This window comes from Mastigoproctus giganteus, chromosome 12 (assembly GCF_048544385.1).
Source record: "Mastigoproctus giganteus isolate SK-2022 chromosome 12, ASM4854438v1, whole genome shotgun sequence".
Taxonomy (NCBI): Eukaryota; Metazoa; Arthropoda; class Arachnida; order Uropygi; family Thelyphonidae; genus Mastigoproctus; species Mastigoproctus giganteus.
Window position 1 is genome coordinate 120,511,164 of NC_143586.1, and position 14,971 is coordinate 120,526,134.

General features: G+C 36.7%; 1 protein-coding gene across 1 annotated transcript in view; it reads right to left on the minus strand.

Moving 5' to 3' along the window:
- Positions 1 to 729: 729 nt before the first annotated feature.
- The window catches only part of LOC150077369 (vitellogenin-2-like), a 37,587-nt gene continuing 23,345 nt past the window's right edge, over positions 730 to 14,971 (minus strand). Inside the window, exons 16-27 of the mRNA XM_090385874.1 lie at positions 14,640 to 14,760; positions 14,053 to 14,311; positions 11,398 to 11,692; positions 9,719 to 9,931; positions 8,635 to 9,630; positions 8,110 to 8,247; positions 6,331 to 6,555; positions 5,891 to 6,176; positions 4,996 to 5,153; positions 4,415 to 4,663; positions 3,593 to 3,779; positions 730 to 1,445 (exon numbers count right to left, since the gene is read on the minus strand). Of these exons, the coding sequence (XP_090242000.1) occupies positions 730 to 1,445; positions 3,593 to 3,779; positions 4,415 to 4,663; positions 4,996 to 5,153; positions 5,891 to 6,176; positions 6,331 to 6,555; positions 8,110 to 8,247; positions 8,635 to 9,630; positions 9,719 to 9,931; positions 11,398 to 11,692; positions 14,053 to 14,311; positions 14,640 to 14,760 (3,843 nt within the window). The remainder of the gene's footprint in view (positions 1,446 to 3,592; positions 3,780 to 4,414; positions 4,664 to 4,995; positions 5,154 to 5,890; positions 6,177 to 6,330; positions 6,556 to 8,109; positions 8,248 to 8,634; positions 9,631 to 9,718; positions 9,932 to 11,397; positions 11,693 to 14,052; positions 14,312 to 14,639; positions 14,761 to 14,971) is intronic.

Here is a 14,971-nt window from a genome sequence, read left to right on the forward strand (position 1 = left end):
TAACTTTAACACTGTAAATTTATGACAATTGTTATTTTTTGCACCAATTTTGCGAAAAATCAGTGCAGACCTATCGTGCAGTTTTCTTCCCTTTTTTTTTGTTATTTGTTGGCGCATCGACTTCTGTGGCCATAATGCACCTCCCAAGGTGTTTGCACTACTCTAATCCAAGTCCGAGGCGAGATTCGAGCCCGGAACCTTTGGGTTCCCAGGCAGTCACTTTACCCACCTGGCTAGCCCGATGGCTGTTTTCTTCTCTACAAAAGTCAATAAACTAATACATTTAAGATGGATTTAATTTAAACGCTGCAGTTCATTGATTTACAGTTATAACTGTAAATCAATGAACTGCAGCGTATGAAGAAAGAAAGAACTCGCAGAGTGGGTGTGTGTAACTTATTTTGGATCTACTTTATAATTACTTGTAAATGAAAACTTTTCCTGTTATTTACTGTTTAAAAAAAAAAATGGGGTGACAAGGTTTCTAAGCCTTTTATCCAAGAAACATGTATGTGAGTCTACAAGTCTGTATGAATATATTGAATAATGAAACAAATATTTAGTGAAACAACAAAAATTTTATTGAGGATTGAATCTTACGTTCCTGTAAACTACATTAGAAGCAATTATTACATTTGTACAAAAGAAAAGGGAAATGAGTAGAAGGGAGCAAGATCAGGAAGAGGAGGCATGCATGCATGCTTCTAGTCGGATTGGACGGATTCAGGGTTAATAATGTATGGGACGGCAGCCTTCGGGGTATTGGACCTGATCATAGTGGTCCTCGGACTTCCTCTTGAGCTCATCCAATACGCGTTTTTGGGATTCTTTCATCAGGTATTGAGCGGTGTTGTCAGCAAGTGGAAGACAGTGAAAAGGGACGGTCTTGGTGACGAGTCGGGTCTCTTCACAACCGGGGGCACACACAGGCAGGGGTTCCTTGGAGAAACAAGCATACTTCATTCGGCTCTGTAGAATGTGTACACGACGGTTTTGGAGTTTAGTACAACCTTCACCTCCTCTTCCCCATCGTTGTTTACTTTCCCATTGTTCTCCTTGTCCACCTGTTCTCCACTGTTCTCCTTGTCCACCTGTCCTCCAGTGTTCTCCTTGTCCACCTGTCCTCCAGTGTTCTCCTTGTCCACCTGTTCTCCACTGTTTCCCTTGTCCACCTGTTCTCCACTGTTCTCCTTGTCCACCTGTTCTCCATTGTTCGCCTTGTTCACCTCTTCCCCACTGTTGTCCTTGTCCGCCCTTTTTCCATTGTTGTGTTTCTCCGCTTTTTATCCATTGTTGTCCTTGTCCGCCTTTTCCCCATTGTTGTCCTTGTCCGCCTTTTCCCCATTGTTGTCCTTGTCCGCCTTTTCCCCATTGTTGTCCTTGTCCGCTTTTTCCCCATTGTTGTCCTTGTCCGCCTCTTCTCCATTGTTCTGCCCTTCCTCCACCTAGAAGTAGATAATTATAAATTAAGCAACCTCCACGTTTATAATAGAAAACATTACATTTCTATTTCCATAAATAAATGTTTCGTCTTATTCTTATTTCGTCCGCCCAAAGTCCTGTAGCTTAAATTAAAATGTGAGCAGACTAACTCGGTCAGTTATTCAAATTTTAGTGGAAAATTCTACTTTAATTACTTGAAATCTATCACATGATGATTTAAATCAATTTTGATATTTATTCATTTATTTACACGATAACATTCTACGAAATGCTATATGTTTTTTTTTTTTTTTGGCGTATCACACACCTTGTGAAAAAGGCCAATAAATATTCTTCATGCCATCAACGAGATTCAAACTCAGATCTTTTCCATCTGGTGTGGAAGGATGACCGTGATCATATCAAATGTGCTACTCACGAGGGCAATGCTATATGGAAATTTCATGTTTAAAAACTTGTATCAAGCAAAATGTAGGAAAGGTGTTTTCCAATTTGGGATTGAGAATTCGTGCTTAGATTAAAATACCATCTTTATTTTATTGACATTGAAAGTCGTCAATAAAAGAAAGAATAAATACATGACAAAATTTTTAAAAGGAATATCTGGAATAATAATTATTTTCTGTCAGTAAGGTTGAACGAGGTGATAATTTGTGATAAAACGATATTCTACACTTTTTTAAAAATTTAATTAGAAAGCTGCCCACATAAATATTCTTACTGTCTATATCTTTATCTTACTGATAACTTACTGTCTATAAGGTTAGTAATTCTTCCAATTATTATTGCATATTTTATTAAATGAATCACAGCGCCTCCGTAGCCAGGTGGGAAGGAGCAGCAGTGCATAGCACACGCTTCTTGATTAGACCGGGGTTCGAGCCCGTCACCACCAAATACCGAGGATGCGGAAAGGTCAGGGAATGACCACCGCATATCTCGGAGCAATATGGCCTTAGTTGCTAATGCTCCTAAAAACCAAATAACAAACAATAACAAATGAATCACATTCATGCTAAGCACATGTCATGTTACTGTTGTTATGTTTTTCAGGCGCATCAGCCACTTAGGCAATGCGCCGTTATATATTATGTGTGCATTATCGTCTTGGAAGATCCCGTTTCTCTCCGGGAAAAAATGCGACATAGCAGGGTGCACATGGTCTCCTAAGAGCTGCTGGTAGAGCTGCCCAGTGGAGCCAGTAGCTCACCAGTAGAACTCAAGGGCCGATTTGTATTTTTTGCGGCTGAAAACCCGATAATTCATGGGGAAAAATCCAATTCCTTCCGCCTGAGATCGGCTAACTACCACTTCGATTGAAGAGGACTTTAGAAATTCCTCCAGTCATAGACGGGATTCGAACCCAGCGCTCTCTAAAAGAGAGACAAGTGGCATAAACACTATACTGTCACGGAGGATGTCGTGTGTATTGTAGAATGTGATAAAAATTGGATTACATAAGATTATCGTAAGAGAACAAATGAAAATTGAAATTAAGTTTTAATTGTGAAATTTTGAAGTCATTACACTTTTCGTAGTTCAGTAAATATGGTTTTATCATATAATCCACGTTCTCCTTCACTTTTCTATACACGTACAGCCAGAGGTGTATTGTTAAAAAAAATAATACCGGAACGCTCGTTCTCCAGAAGACTATATGATAACGCCACATCGACTGTACAGTAACTGAATCAGACTTCAGACTCAGGGTTCATAGAACAACTAGTTCTAGCGTTCAGCTCATGGCCAATCAAAATGCAGCGTTCGTACGCATCACAGTATATCTCATTCGTTGGATTTCTTTATCTAAGACATTGTACTTTAGTAAGAAACGTTCATGTTTCATTGCGAATTTATATTTTTGTTTTTAAATAAATTTTTAAAGAAATCTATTAATTTTAAAGATTACTATTAATATATATTTTTAGTAGCAATGGATAAAATAGATATTTCTCCCTTCCCTTTGATTATGCCATTGTTTCATAATATTAGGTGTATAAATTTAATGATTTTCTTTTATGACATTTAGAAAAAAGTACCGGAACATCGTTCCGCTGCGTTCCGGCCCGAATACACCACTACGTACAGCCCTGAGTGTTATCTCACCATGCAGCCAAATCAGCTGTTATACACATAAAAAAATACTCACGTTTTTGAGAGAAAGGCTGTCTTCCATGTTCGGGCACATCACAGCCTTCTTCCGGAATGGTATAACTGTAGGCGAAGGCTTCAGTATCATAGTAGACATGATCTTGAGGGCCTCTGAAATCATCTTCCGTCTGACCATTGTAATCTCCGCAAAGTCCACACAATTTACCTTGGTAGTAAGTTGATACCTGCGGTTATGAATATTAATGATGAATTGGATGATGTGCCACGAAAGATCCATCAAATCAGAACTTGATTTTTTATTAAGAAGTTACTTAAATAATAATAAATGAAAGCATTAAATATCCTATTATAAAAGTAATCTTCAAAATTGTCTAGAACTGACATTAATTCAGGATTTTTTTTTATTATTTAAAGGATATGCGTATGCGGCAGAAAGGCACTCGATTTTAAATGACGGGGGGACAGACTCATCAAACCATGATAAACTAATTTAGGATAAAAGCGGTAAACAGATTAGGAAATTTGCATGCACTAATATATGAGATGGCTGTGAAAATGCGATATTATGTTATTAAGACATGCTCAAAATTTAAAGAAGCATTAGAAAATGAATTTACTTATTTGTTTTCTTAACTCTGTAGCACAATTTATAAATAATTTGAATTAAGATCACAGGCGATTAATTAAATATCATTAGAATGAATATACCCTCAACTGTTGTAGATTGCCAATTGACAATTGGAAATTATAATTAAGTAATTTTCCACTTCCATTGACCTTCTACCAGCGATCTAATCACCTGCCACATCAGTCAATGATTTTGTATCACATTTACGGCAAAATAGCTTATGAATCTCACCTTTACAATGATGGCCTTTCCGTCAAAATAAACTGTAACACCATACACGTCGGAATCCACTGTGTAGTACAGTCCATTGTAGTCAATGCTGAATTTCTCTTGTTGGAGATCATCTTGAGGGTCATCGTGGTAGTAGGTGTCATCTTCGGTTACTGGCACTTTCTGACCATCCACCTTGACGATGAGATCTCCCTCTTCTCGTCCGGGAACGATTTCGATCTTTGTATCACCAAGGAAAATCTTGATAATCTGTAGGCAGGATGAAATAATTGTTAATGAAGGTTGTACAGAGCGCAGTTAAGTATAAAACCCGCAGTGATACTGCTAATATTTAATAATTGATTTTTCATTTATATGGGCTAAATTAAAAAAATATATAATAATTCTTACCTAAATATTATGGCCTCTACTAATCTGATTTTGCAAGTTAAAATAGGAAATAAGGTCAATTATTATGTTCTTATAAAATTTGAAAATTAATAAATTACTATAGGCCAAATAAATTGTGTTAGCGAGCAGTTCATGGGTTGTTAACTAATAAATAACTCGCATAAAAGACCCATACCAGGTGTACCCCGTACCTTTTCATATTTGGGGTGCGAGATCTTCTTTCCTACAACGGTGAAAGCTTCCTGTGGAGAGCAGTCTTTGGCGATCAGTTTGCTGCATCGGATAGGCGGAAGGGTGTAAGTGACATTATCAAAAGTGTTCACAGTGTCGCTTTCTACGGAACAGTCAGCTGAAAGACACAATACAGTTTAGATCATTGCCACAATTCTAAACAATGTTGTTAATTAAAAATGGCATTCCTTAATTAGAAAGCCAAGTATTGCAAAGATCTTAACTAGCGAATCAAACATAGTCAATTTTGCAAACTACAACAAGGATTTTAAATGTTAAAATGACGCCGAGGATGATTTCTGTACATCCTTTATAATGATATATACATGGATTTTTTCTGTAGTATTTATATTAAGCATTTAGTAATTTGGTAATTAGTATTCAGCATTTATATTTATGACATATGGTATTTTATAATTTAGTATCCTAGTCGCTTACGTACTATGTTGAAATTAACACGTATTTGTGAGCTGTTTCAGAACTAGCTATCACGAGTATCACAACAATTTCAGTTTGGAACAATTATGTAATAATAAATGTATATGTGAAAATTAATGTAACAATCTATTAGATGGAAGTTCAGGTTTATCGTATTTCTGTTGGTCTGTCAATCGGGATCCTCTTAAAAAAAAAAGAACTCGAGGGTGAACTTTAGAAATAATAACATGGCTGATTTCATTTGTCGGCTAAAATCTACAGAGCTGAAACCAGAATGATAAGTTGAAGTATGTAGCAGGATATGAACCGTAATTAGTTTCTTTTTTAGAAAAGCTAAAGAACAGTGAATTGTGAATATTGATAATTAATGGGAATTTGGCTTAAAGAAACATGAAAAACGTGTAATTCATGACTTACCGTTTTCGTACAAAGGAACAAGCTCGTCCAAGATGGAGTAATCCAGCATCGGAGTAGTGGTGATGGGTTGCCAGTTCAAGGCAGGGACATGTGTGTAGAACGTAGTTTCGTAGGGTTTGTACACTCGGATGTCCACAATGGGATCCTGAGCAGAGAAGTTAGCTTCCATGCGGATTTTGTTCCCAGAAACTTCGGTGTCGAAAACGTTATTATCCATGTATGGGAACAGGCTGTATTTCAAGAATTCGCTTGCTTTGATAGTGATATTCTTCACATATTGTGGAATCTGTAAATACGGGAAAAATGCGATGTGAATTCTTTGGTTTGCACAGAAAAATCAGCAGAAAATATATTTAGTGGTATTTTATTAGTAACCGGATTCGATAATCTCGTTTTAGGACATTTAGGTTGTAGCAACTATTACTAAATTTGTGACTTACGTTTTCATACTGGATGTCCAGGGTGTATTTGTGAAGCTGCGTGATTGCCTTCAGGTATTCCATACAATACGGGCTGTAGAAGAGGTCATCTTCCTTCCGGTCCTCCTGGCATTTCTGATAATAGTAAGCGTAGGGGTTGAAGTCTTCAAGGGTGACGGGTTTCTGGCGTTCGCTCTCTAATTCCTCTTGCTCTTTAGTCCTTTCAAAAGAACCTTGGATTGCGATCTGCAGAATAATATTAGATAAAAATTTATAGTAGATATGCAATAAATTTTTACAGCTTCATTAAAGAGACTAATAAATGTAATATTAAAAATAGCAAGCGCTTCGTCTTTAATGCCAGTATTAATATGTACAATTGATGTTCAGTATTAACAAAATGTGCAAGAAAGCGCATTTAATCGTATATTCGCCCTCGTTGATAGAACTGCCGCCCTCACCACACTGGGTGGAAAAGTTCGAGTCCCGTCGACGACGTGAGGAATTTTTATGGGCCTTTTTTACAAAGTGATTGAGTTAGTCTGTCTAAGTGAAGCGTAACATGGTTTTTCTCCCGAAAACTCGGGTCTAAAAAAATCGAGATTTTGGGAGAAAAAACAGGAAATCGACACACAGAACACACGCAATTTACAGAGAGCATGTATATGGGGAGCAATATGGCTTTAGTCGCTTATGTTCCTAAAGTTATATTACTACAAACACTACTGCTACCGTATTTTCCGGCATATAGGTAAGTCGACGTCTTTTGTTTGCTTTGAAATTTTGTGCGTATTAACACATTTGCTGTTTAAGTCAATTATCTCCCCCACTACGTTTTTACAGTTATTTCACAAAGTAGCATATTGCAGTATTATATAATGTTGCTTTATAGTTATCTTGCGCAGTGGTGTGTGACAATAAATCGGTATCACTATCTATATTTTAATACAATTACTTCTGATCTTTCTTTTAAACGTTTACATTGTGATAATGCATTTGACATAGTGTAATAATTAGGCTATGTAAAAGTTTTATTACATTATTCAGAAAACTGTAAAGAAAGAGATACACAGTAATTCGTCATGTAGCAGGGTCAAAAACAAAACCTATAGTAACAGGTGACGACGTGATATCACTCTTAATCAATAAGAGCGATATACTGCGGCATATTGCTCCTATTATATGCAGCATTTATGGTTAATGCCATAATTGCTGCATATAATAGGTTTGGTGTTTAGCCTTCTACAAAAGGAAGTAAGTTTGGTGTTTAGCCTTCTACAAAAGGAAGTGTATACTCTCATCTGTTTTTACAGTTTACTGTACAATGACATCGTATAGAAAAACATTATGGGAATCCTATTGTCTCGAAACTCGATACAACGACATGTTGGACAGACAACTTCTGCAATGGAGACCCGCTAATATTGTAAATTCGGACTTCTGTTACTGTACAATGTGACAAATCCGAGCTATTCCTTGTTCTCTCTTCAAAACTGCACTGTGCTCGAATGTACTAGACTATACGTATGTTATAAGGAATTGACAACCTCGAAGGTTTTCTTCTGGAAAAGCAAATATGAAAACGTAAATCCCGATAAATTCCGTGAACAGTTTTCATCTGACGAAGAAGATGAACAAATTGTCTTTTAAAAAGTGAGCAGCAATATGTAGTGCCGGGCATATAAAAATCGACCCTAAAATGTTTGGCAATTTTTTAGTATTTCAAAGGTCGACTTCTACTGGAATATACTGCAGTTAATATTTAAATCTGATTGTGATAAAATTGACAAGTTCCTGTACCTTTCCACCTTGCTGACAGTCCTTTCCAAAACGAATCTTAATTTCTGTTTGTACTTCATGGTCTAGATTCTTGGTATCGAGGTCGATCAATTTCTGGTAGTCGTAGTCTGGATATTTCAGTTCACCAGTTGCGCAGAACTAAGAATAAAATTTTACCAAAACATCAATTTTAGAATTTAATTGGTACATGTATTCTAAACAATTAGATTAAAATTATATTAAAGAAAGTTTTAAACTATTGTCTTCTAAATTAAGCACCTGTTATAAATCTATATGATCATAAATAGAAATAATAGAGAATATATGTATAAACGTGCGTAACTCACAACAAAAGAATTTTATTCAAAGATAACTTTGAATAAAACATAAATCAACACTCTACTGAACTAGCTGTAGCTTTATTGTTTATGCACTGAAGATGATATATAATAATTTTCTGTATAATACTTTTTAGTTCAACACGGACTAAATTAACGATGTCATTTCATTTATAAGTTTGAATGTCAAGAGAAAACAATAGCATACCTTGAAGCTGTCAGGATCGGAGGAGGAAAGTGGGCCCTTTTTGTACAGCACATCCAGCTTGTGGATCAGTTCGTCTTCACTGTACTTGTACACGATCTGTCCTTCGACCTTCCTTTCTCTTTGTCCACGACCCACGATTTCAGCCTTCAGGATGTGGCGATGGAATTCACTGGCACTTGGTAAGCGTCGACCACTTTTACCAATTCGACCACCTTCAGTTGTTGAGCGATGACTACTTCTCTCATCACTTGAAAATGGCCAATACAATTTTTCGTCATCAGTAAAAGAACTGTGACTGCGTTTACCGTAATCACTTGAAGAATGGTGACCACTCTTACCATAAGCACTTGAAGAATGGTGACCACTCGTACCATAAGCACCTGAAGAATAGCGACCGCTTGTCTCATCTTCTAGCGAGGAAAGCCAGTCAAGGCTGCCTTTTCCGTATGAAGAATGACGACCACCCTTACCATAAGCACCTGAATGATAACGACCACTTCTCTCACCTTCAGCTGAAGAAAGCCAATCATAGCTGTCTTCCTGGTATGAAGAATAGGGACCACCCTTACCATAAGAAGAATGATGACGACTACTTCGCTTATCATTACCTGAGGAAAGCCAGTCTTTGTACGAAGAGAGGTGACCACTTTTACCATAAGAAGGATGATGACGACTACTTCGCTTATCTTCACCTGAGGAAAGCCAGTCTTTGTACGAAGAGAGGTGACCACTTTTACCATAAGCACTTGAACCTGAAGAGTGGCGACTGCTCATATCTTCAGCTGAGGAAAGCCAGTCACGGGTATCTTCGTTAAATGAAGGAAGCCAACTATTTCTTTTATTTCTGGAAGAACCCCAACCAATTTTTTCGTCACTGAAGGAACTCCAGCTACGTTTGCCATATTCATCTTCGTATTCATCACTAAGACCAAAAGAAGATAAACCAGTGCTAGGCTCGTCAATGCCTTTGTATTCGTATTTCAAAGTTGCTTCAACCTGACAAAGAAAAATACGAGAATGTGAGTCAAAGCTAAGACATGATTACAGGCTTTGGTTGTAATTCAAGAATTGCTACAGAACTTACCTCTTTTGTGAAGCCAATGCTGGCCGGAGTGAGAGCGATGTCAACACTGTAGGGGTGAGCGTATGGGTTTGTGAGCCAGTAGTAGAATTGCTGGCGGAGGTCAGTCTCCTGGAGGAAATTCTGCCATGATCCAGCGTCGTTCCAAATGTCAGTGTATTGGGCTTTGACTTCTACACCGAGACCAAGTGTGTCGTGGAAGTATTCATATTCAAACTGCGGAAGAGATAGGTAAGATGATTAAAGGTAATGAAACATTGCTGATATGTTGAGTGTTTTACATTAGAAAAGTTAACTTTGTATAAGTACTTCTTCTGTTGAACTTGTATGATCAGGGGTTGTGAAATTTTGAAAGAATGAGATAGTTAAGGTTTTACGTTCTGTGATTTTTAATATTTATTGATATAGGAAGAAATAAATTAGCTTCATATTTATAATATTTTTACTAACAGATAGATTTTATATAACACTCAAAATATTCTACAATATAGGATAAGTAATACTTATGTAATCATATCCTAATTCCCTAAAAGCAACTGATATTCAAGATACCGCTACAAAGGATTCACTATGATGATGAAAACGAAAAACATCTATCTGTGACTTATTCTGGTGAAGATATTCTGATATAAGTGAGCAATATTTGACATTCCGATTCAAAATAACTATCGCGCTGCACGTGACACGAATTTACTAAAAAGATAACTGAATTCCTCTGATGTAATGCTTAAAAAAGTTAAAAACCTATTTGACTATAAGAAGAGAATTCTACCTTCCCTTTATGAATTAACGGCAATAATTTAACCAGTATGAATTTTAAGAGCAGTTTAATGGTCTGCTATTATCTCTTAACTTAGCGACCTTTTGTCCTAAAGCTGTTGGCAAAGCTATGAAAACTTAGTAGAGGCAGTTTTGGAATCTAAATACGATCAGTTTACTTGAGATTTTAGTGAATTATTTGAAATTTTAGATGAATTGAAGATGCCTTCAACATATTTTTAGAAGCATTCAACATATTTGGACCTACCAAGTGATTGTGTAACTCGAAATTGTTCATGTTTTTCCGCTATAAACTAATAAGGTAGTAAATTTCGTGACATAATCGATTATTCAATCGAGGATCGATTTTTTTACTATATGGAATAAAATTAAAGCCAGTACTAGGAGTCAGTACCGATAATTGGTAACTTCACTCGTCATCGACAAATGTGATCAATGAAATGCCAATGCCTCTTCCACCATAGTACCTAGTTAATAAAGCCAACTTAAATAACAATCTGTGTGCTTGCAATACATCCAGACTTATGGCCCTCGTGGTTATCACAAGTCTATAAGTCTGGATGGTGTTTCTTCAATGATATGAGGAGTTTTTAATTGCTTGTTTCACAACAAAGTGGCAAAGTTAGTCTCAGGCGAGGGTAGAGCGGTTTGTTTTTTTCTCCCGGAAACTCAGTTTTTTTTTTACTGCAAACAGGCAGACCGATCAGTAGCACACGCAAATTTACCGACATAATATATTCAAACATAGCTCAACATGGCCTAAGTCGCTGTTGCGCCTAAATCCTACAACAAACAAACCAGACTTGCACACACACACACACACACACACACACACACACACACACACACACATCAGATTATGGAGAAGAGTATTGCTGTTCTTAACGTAATGCATTGCTTACCTCTTCTAGTTCTTCATCCTCGTGTAGGGTTTTGTAGCCCCTGCTTTCTTCACGTGGAACTGGTGCCTGGTTTTCGTAAGACTCGATGTATGTGAAAGGTTCAGCGTGATGGTGGTAGATATCTTGAGGAACTTCAGGGGTAACTTTGAGTGATACCTTGGGTTTAGCGAGGTTAACCTTAAGTTCGGCGTTGACTGGCAAGGAAAGAAGAGCATGAGCGTGAACTCCTGCACCGACAACAGTTTCTAGGCTTGGCAGAACCACTTTCAAGGTTCTGAATATCTCTTTGTCCACACTGTGAAAAACACAGAATTTAATACTTTAACATTGAAAGATCCTTTATAACAAATAATACATGTGCAATAAATTATTTTAGAAGAGCATTTGTTCTTTATAAAATCAGAGAATTAAAATACTGTTCTGCGTTGCGCAATTCGGTTAAAAAATTCATCTAAGACCTTCAGTTTTGAAAAAAACTCAATAATATTACATTCCAATTGCTTTCAGTTGGCTCGTTTTTTAGATAAATTACCGGATCTTCATTTGATGTAATTTTTTATTTTTATTTCTGTTAGCTGCACAATAACACAGAAAACGATGATTAATGCCTTTTCTGATAAGGTATACAAACCTTCTCAAAAAAAATTATACAGATTATTACTGTATATACATAAATTACTTCACTATTAAAGCTAATAATAATTTTGACATTTTAGGGACTTATTCCACTTTTATAAACTTGGTGAATTAATCTGAAAAAAATTTTCTCTTTTAGTAGACTTCCACACGTGCAGCGTTTGTTTCGAAGAATATATAGGAGATCCCTTCAGGTGTTGTTTAGTATTCTCAGAAGTCACATTACTATATAGCACCGAACATTCCTTGGCAAAAAATTCCGAGGTCATGTAATATATATAAATATAAATTAATAGAATAATATATATTAATTTATTAATATATATTATTCTATTAATATATATTAATAAATTAATATATATAAATATAATAGAATGACCTTGTTACAAAAATAGCTAATCCACAACAAAAGGCGTTCTGCACCTTGCAGTTTGCGGAGACGAAATAGCTGACAGTGGTACAACGGACGTTTTCTACACGTTTCGGCATTGATCTGCCAACTAGAGTAACATTTACCATTGTATAAACAATTTGAAGAATACAGTTGTATCTGAAAGAGGAAAAGCGCTGGTCGTTCTCCTGTGTCGGAGGAGAACGTGGGCCGAATTCGACAGCGGAGTTCCTAGAAATGAAACTAGAAACCACATTCCTAGAAATGAAACTGCAAATGAAGCCGCTAAACACCCTGTCAGCTAGTAATATGCACGACCAGTACGGAGATTATAAACCTCTTATCCAACAAGCATGTCACAATCATTGGAAGAATATGTGTCCATCTCAGACAAACAATAAACAGATACAACTTAAATATGAAAGCGAATCGCCATCTGGGGAAATGAACACCACGTAACATCATAGAGCATGAACTGGATTCGCCAAACAGTGAACGTATTTTTCACCATTTCACAACAAAATTCTGACGTCTGCCACCTACCTAAACATATCATTGCTGGCCAAGTACGCCCTTTCATGGCAACGGTCTTCCCCTCTGACGGTGCCGTTTTTCAGCAGGATAATGCACCATGCCACAATGCCCGGATTGTTCGAGACCGGTTCGCGGAACATGAGGAGACTTCCAGGTATTGCCCTGGTCTCCAAATTCCCCAGACATCAGTCCCATCGAGCATCTGTGGTTTGTGATGGAACAGCAACTCCGATCTGCGGCGTCTCAACCACGGACCTTACAGGAGTTAAAGGATATACTGGTTACTTGTTGGTACCAGATACCACAAGACATTTCTACAATATTTAGAAATATTGTAGCGTCCATGCCTCTCCTGGTACGAGCTGTTTTGGCTGCACGTGTTAGACCAACGTCATATTAGGCAGGTGGTCATAATGTTTCGGCTCATCGGTGTATATACAATTCAAATCATTCTTTTTGAATTGTAAATATGTACAATACCTTTTTCATTTGCGCGGTTATTCAAAAAGAAAAACCATACCCCTCTCTCAGATTTCCTTGTACGCAGAAATACTACAAAAGGAAAGTGCAGCGCAACAGAAATAATGAGGAAAACCTGTATTAGTTTCTCTCAAAACTAAATAAAGCTGGAATGTCTTATCTATAAGGTTTTCAAATTTATTATTATCATTATTTGTTTTTGTTGTTTAAAAAAAAAAAACTAACTAATTCATAAGCATTCCAGATATCGAAATTATTTAGAACAGTGCAACGCAGTTTCAGTCTTCAGCCTTTTTGAACTAAGGAATTGAGACGACGGATCATCACAGAAAGTTATTGAGCAAGGCTAACTTCAGCATATAGTTATCATCACAAAAAAAAAAAAATCATTTCAAATAATTTCCCGTTAGGTAGAAAGATTAAATTATCCTTAAAGCATACATGTTTCTAAATTAAGGGAATAGGGGCAGTTCAACAGATAATTGAAATGTTTTCGGTTCTAAGACTACTGAAAAGTTTTCAGGTAAGGTCTACCGTTTACTATTGTGAAATACAAACACAGCTCGTTTAATCTGACGTTCGAAGTGTGAGACTAATACGAATTAGCCACTTACACCAACTGGCCTTCAACTTTAACTTGCACGTCGACAGCAACCTGACCAGAACGGCCTCCTCCTCTGGTGGAGCTTGGAGCTATGTCGACCTTCATTTCCTCATTCTGATAGTGCACGTAGATGGGGACTTTAAGCTGGCTGATTATTGGCATACCCAATTCGCTAACGATGACCTTCGTCTTGTCTACTGCTAGAGTGAAACGTTTGTAATCCCTCTGGAGTTGTTCACCTAACTTGGACTGTGGCAGACGGAGCAAATCTGCAAAGGAGAAAATTATTCTGAATAGAGCTGATGATATCACATTCTCTTATTTAAATTAAATCGCAATATTACGTTGAAAAATGAGTACCCGCAATTATAAAATGGACTAAATTAACTGTCTCTGTTTGCTTATTAGAAAATTTTTCTGAGCTTTTTGTACATTTCATGTGATATTCACATGGTGAATAACACATGCAACTTAATTATTGCTGATGATTCATTTTAAGTAAGAATAGTTTATTTAAAGAGTATATTTGTGATCAGAAGCCAATATTTTATCTAAAAAGCATTTCTAGGTATAATTTTATTCGAATTAAAAACTTACCGTCTTGGATAAGACTATTGATGGTGGATTCATCAAATGGTAGGTAAACCACGTCATGTCCCATGACCTTCACGAATATATTTCCTTCCATAGGCTCGTATTCCCGAGTGCTGATATCCAACTATTTAAATAAATGAGTTACATGATTATTTAGGTTCATCTCAATCTCTACTAGTCCCGCTGAAAAAAGAATTCGAAGTAAAATGGAAAACTTAGCATATGTATCGAAACAAACTCTATTTTATCAAATTATTTGGAAACATATCCAAAGCGGGTGTTATACAAAACTCTGTACAACAAAATAATACAGGCTAATTAAGAGAAACTTTAGG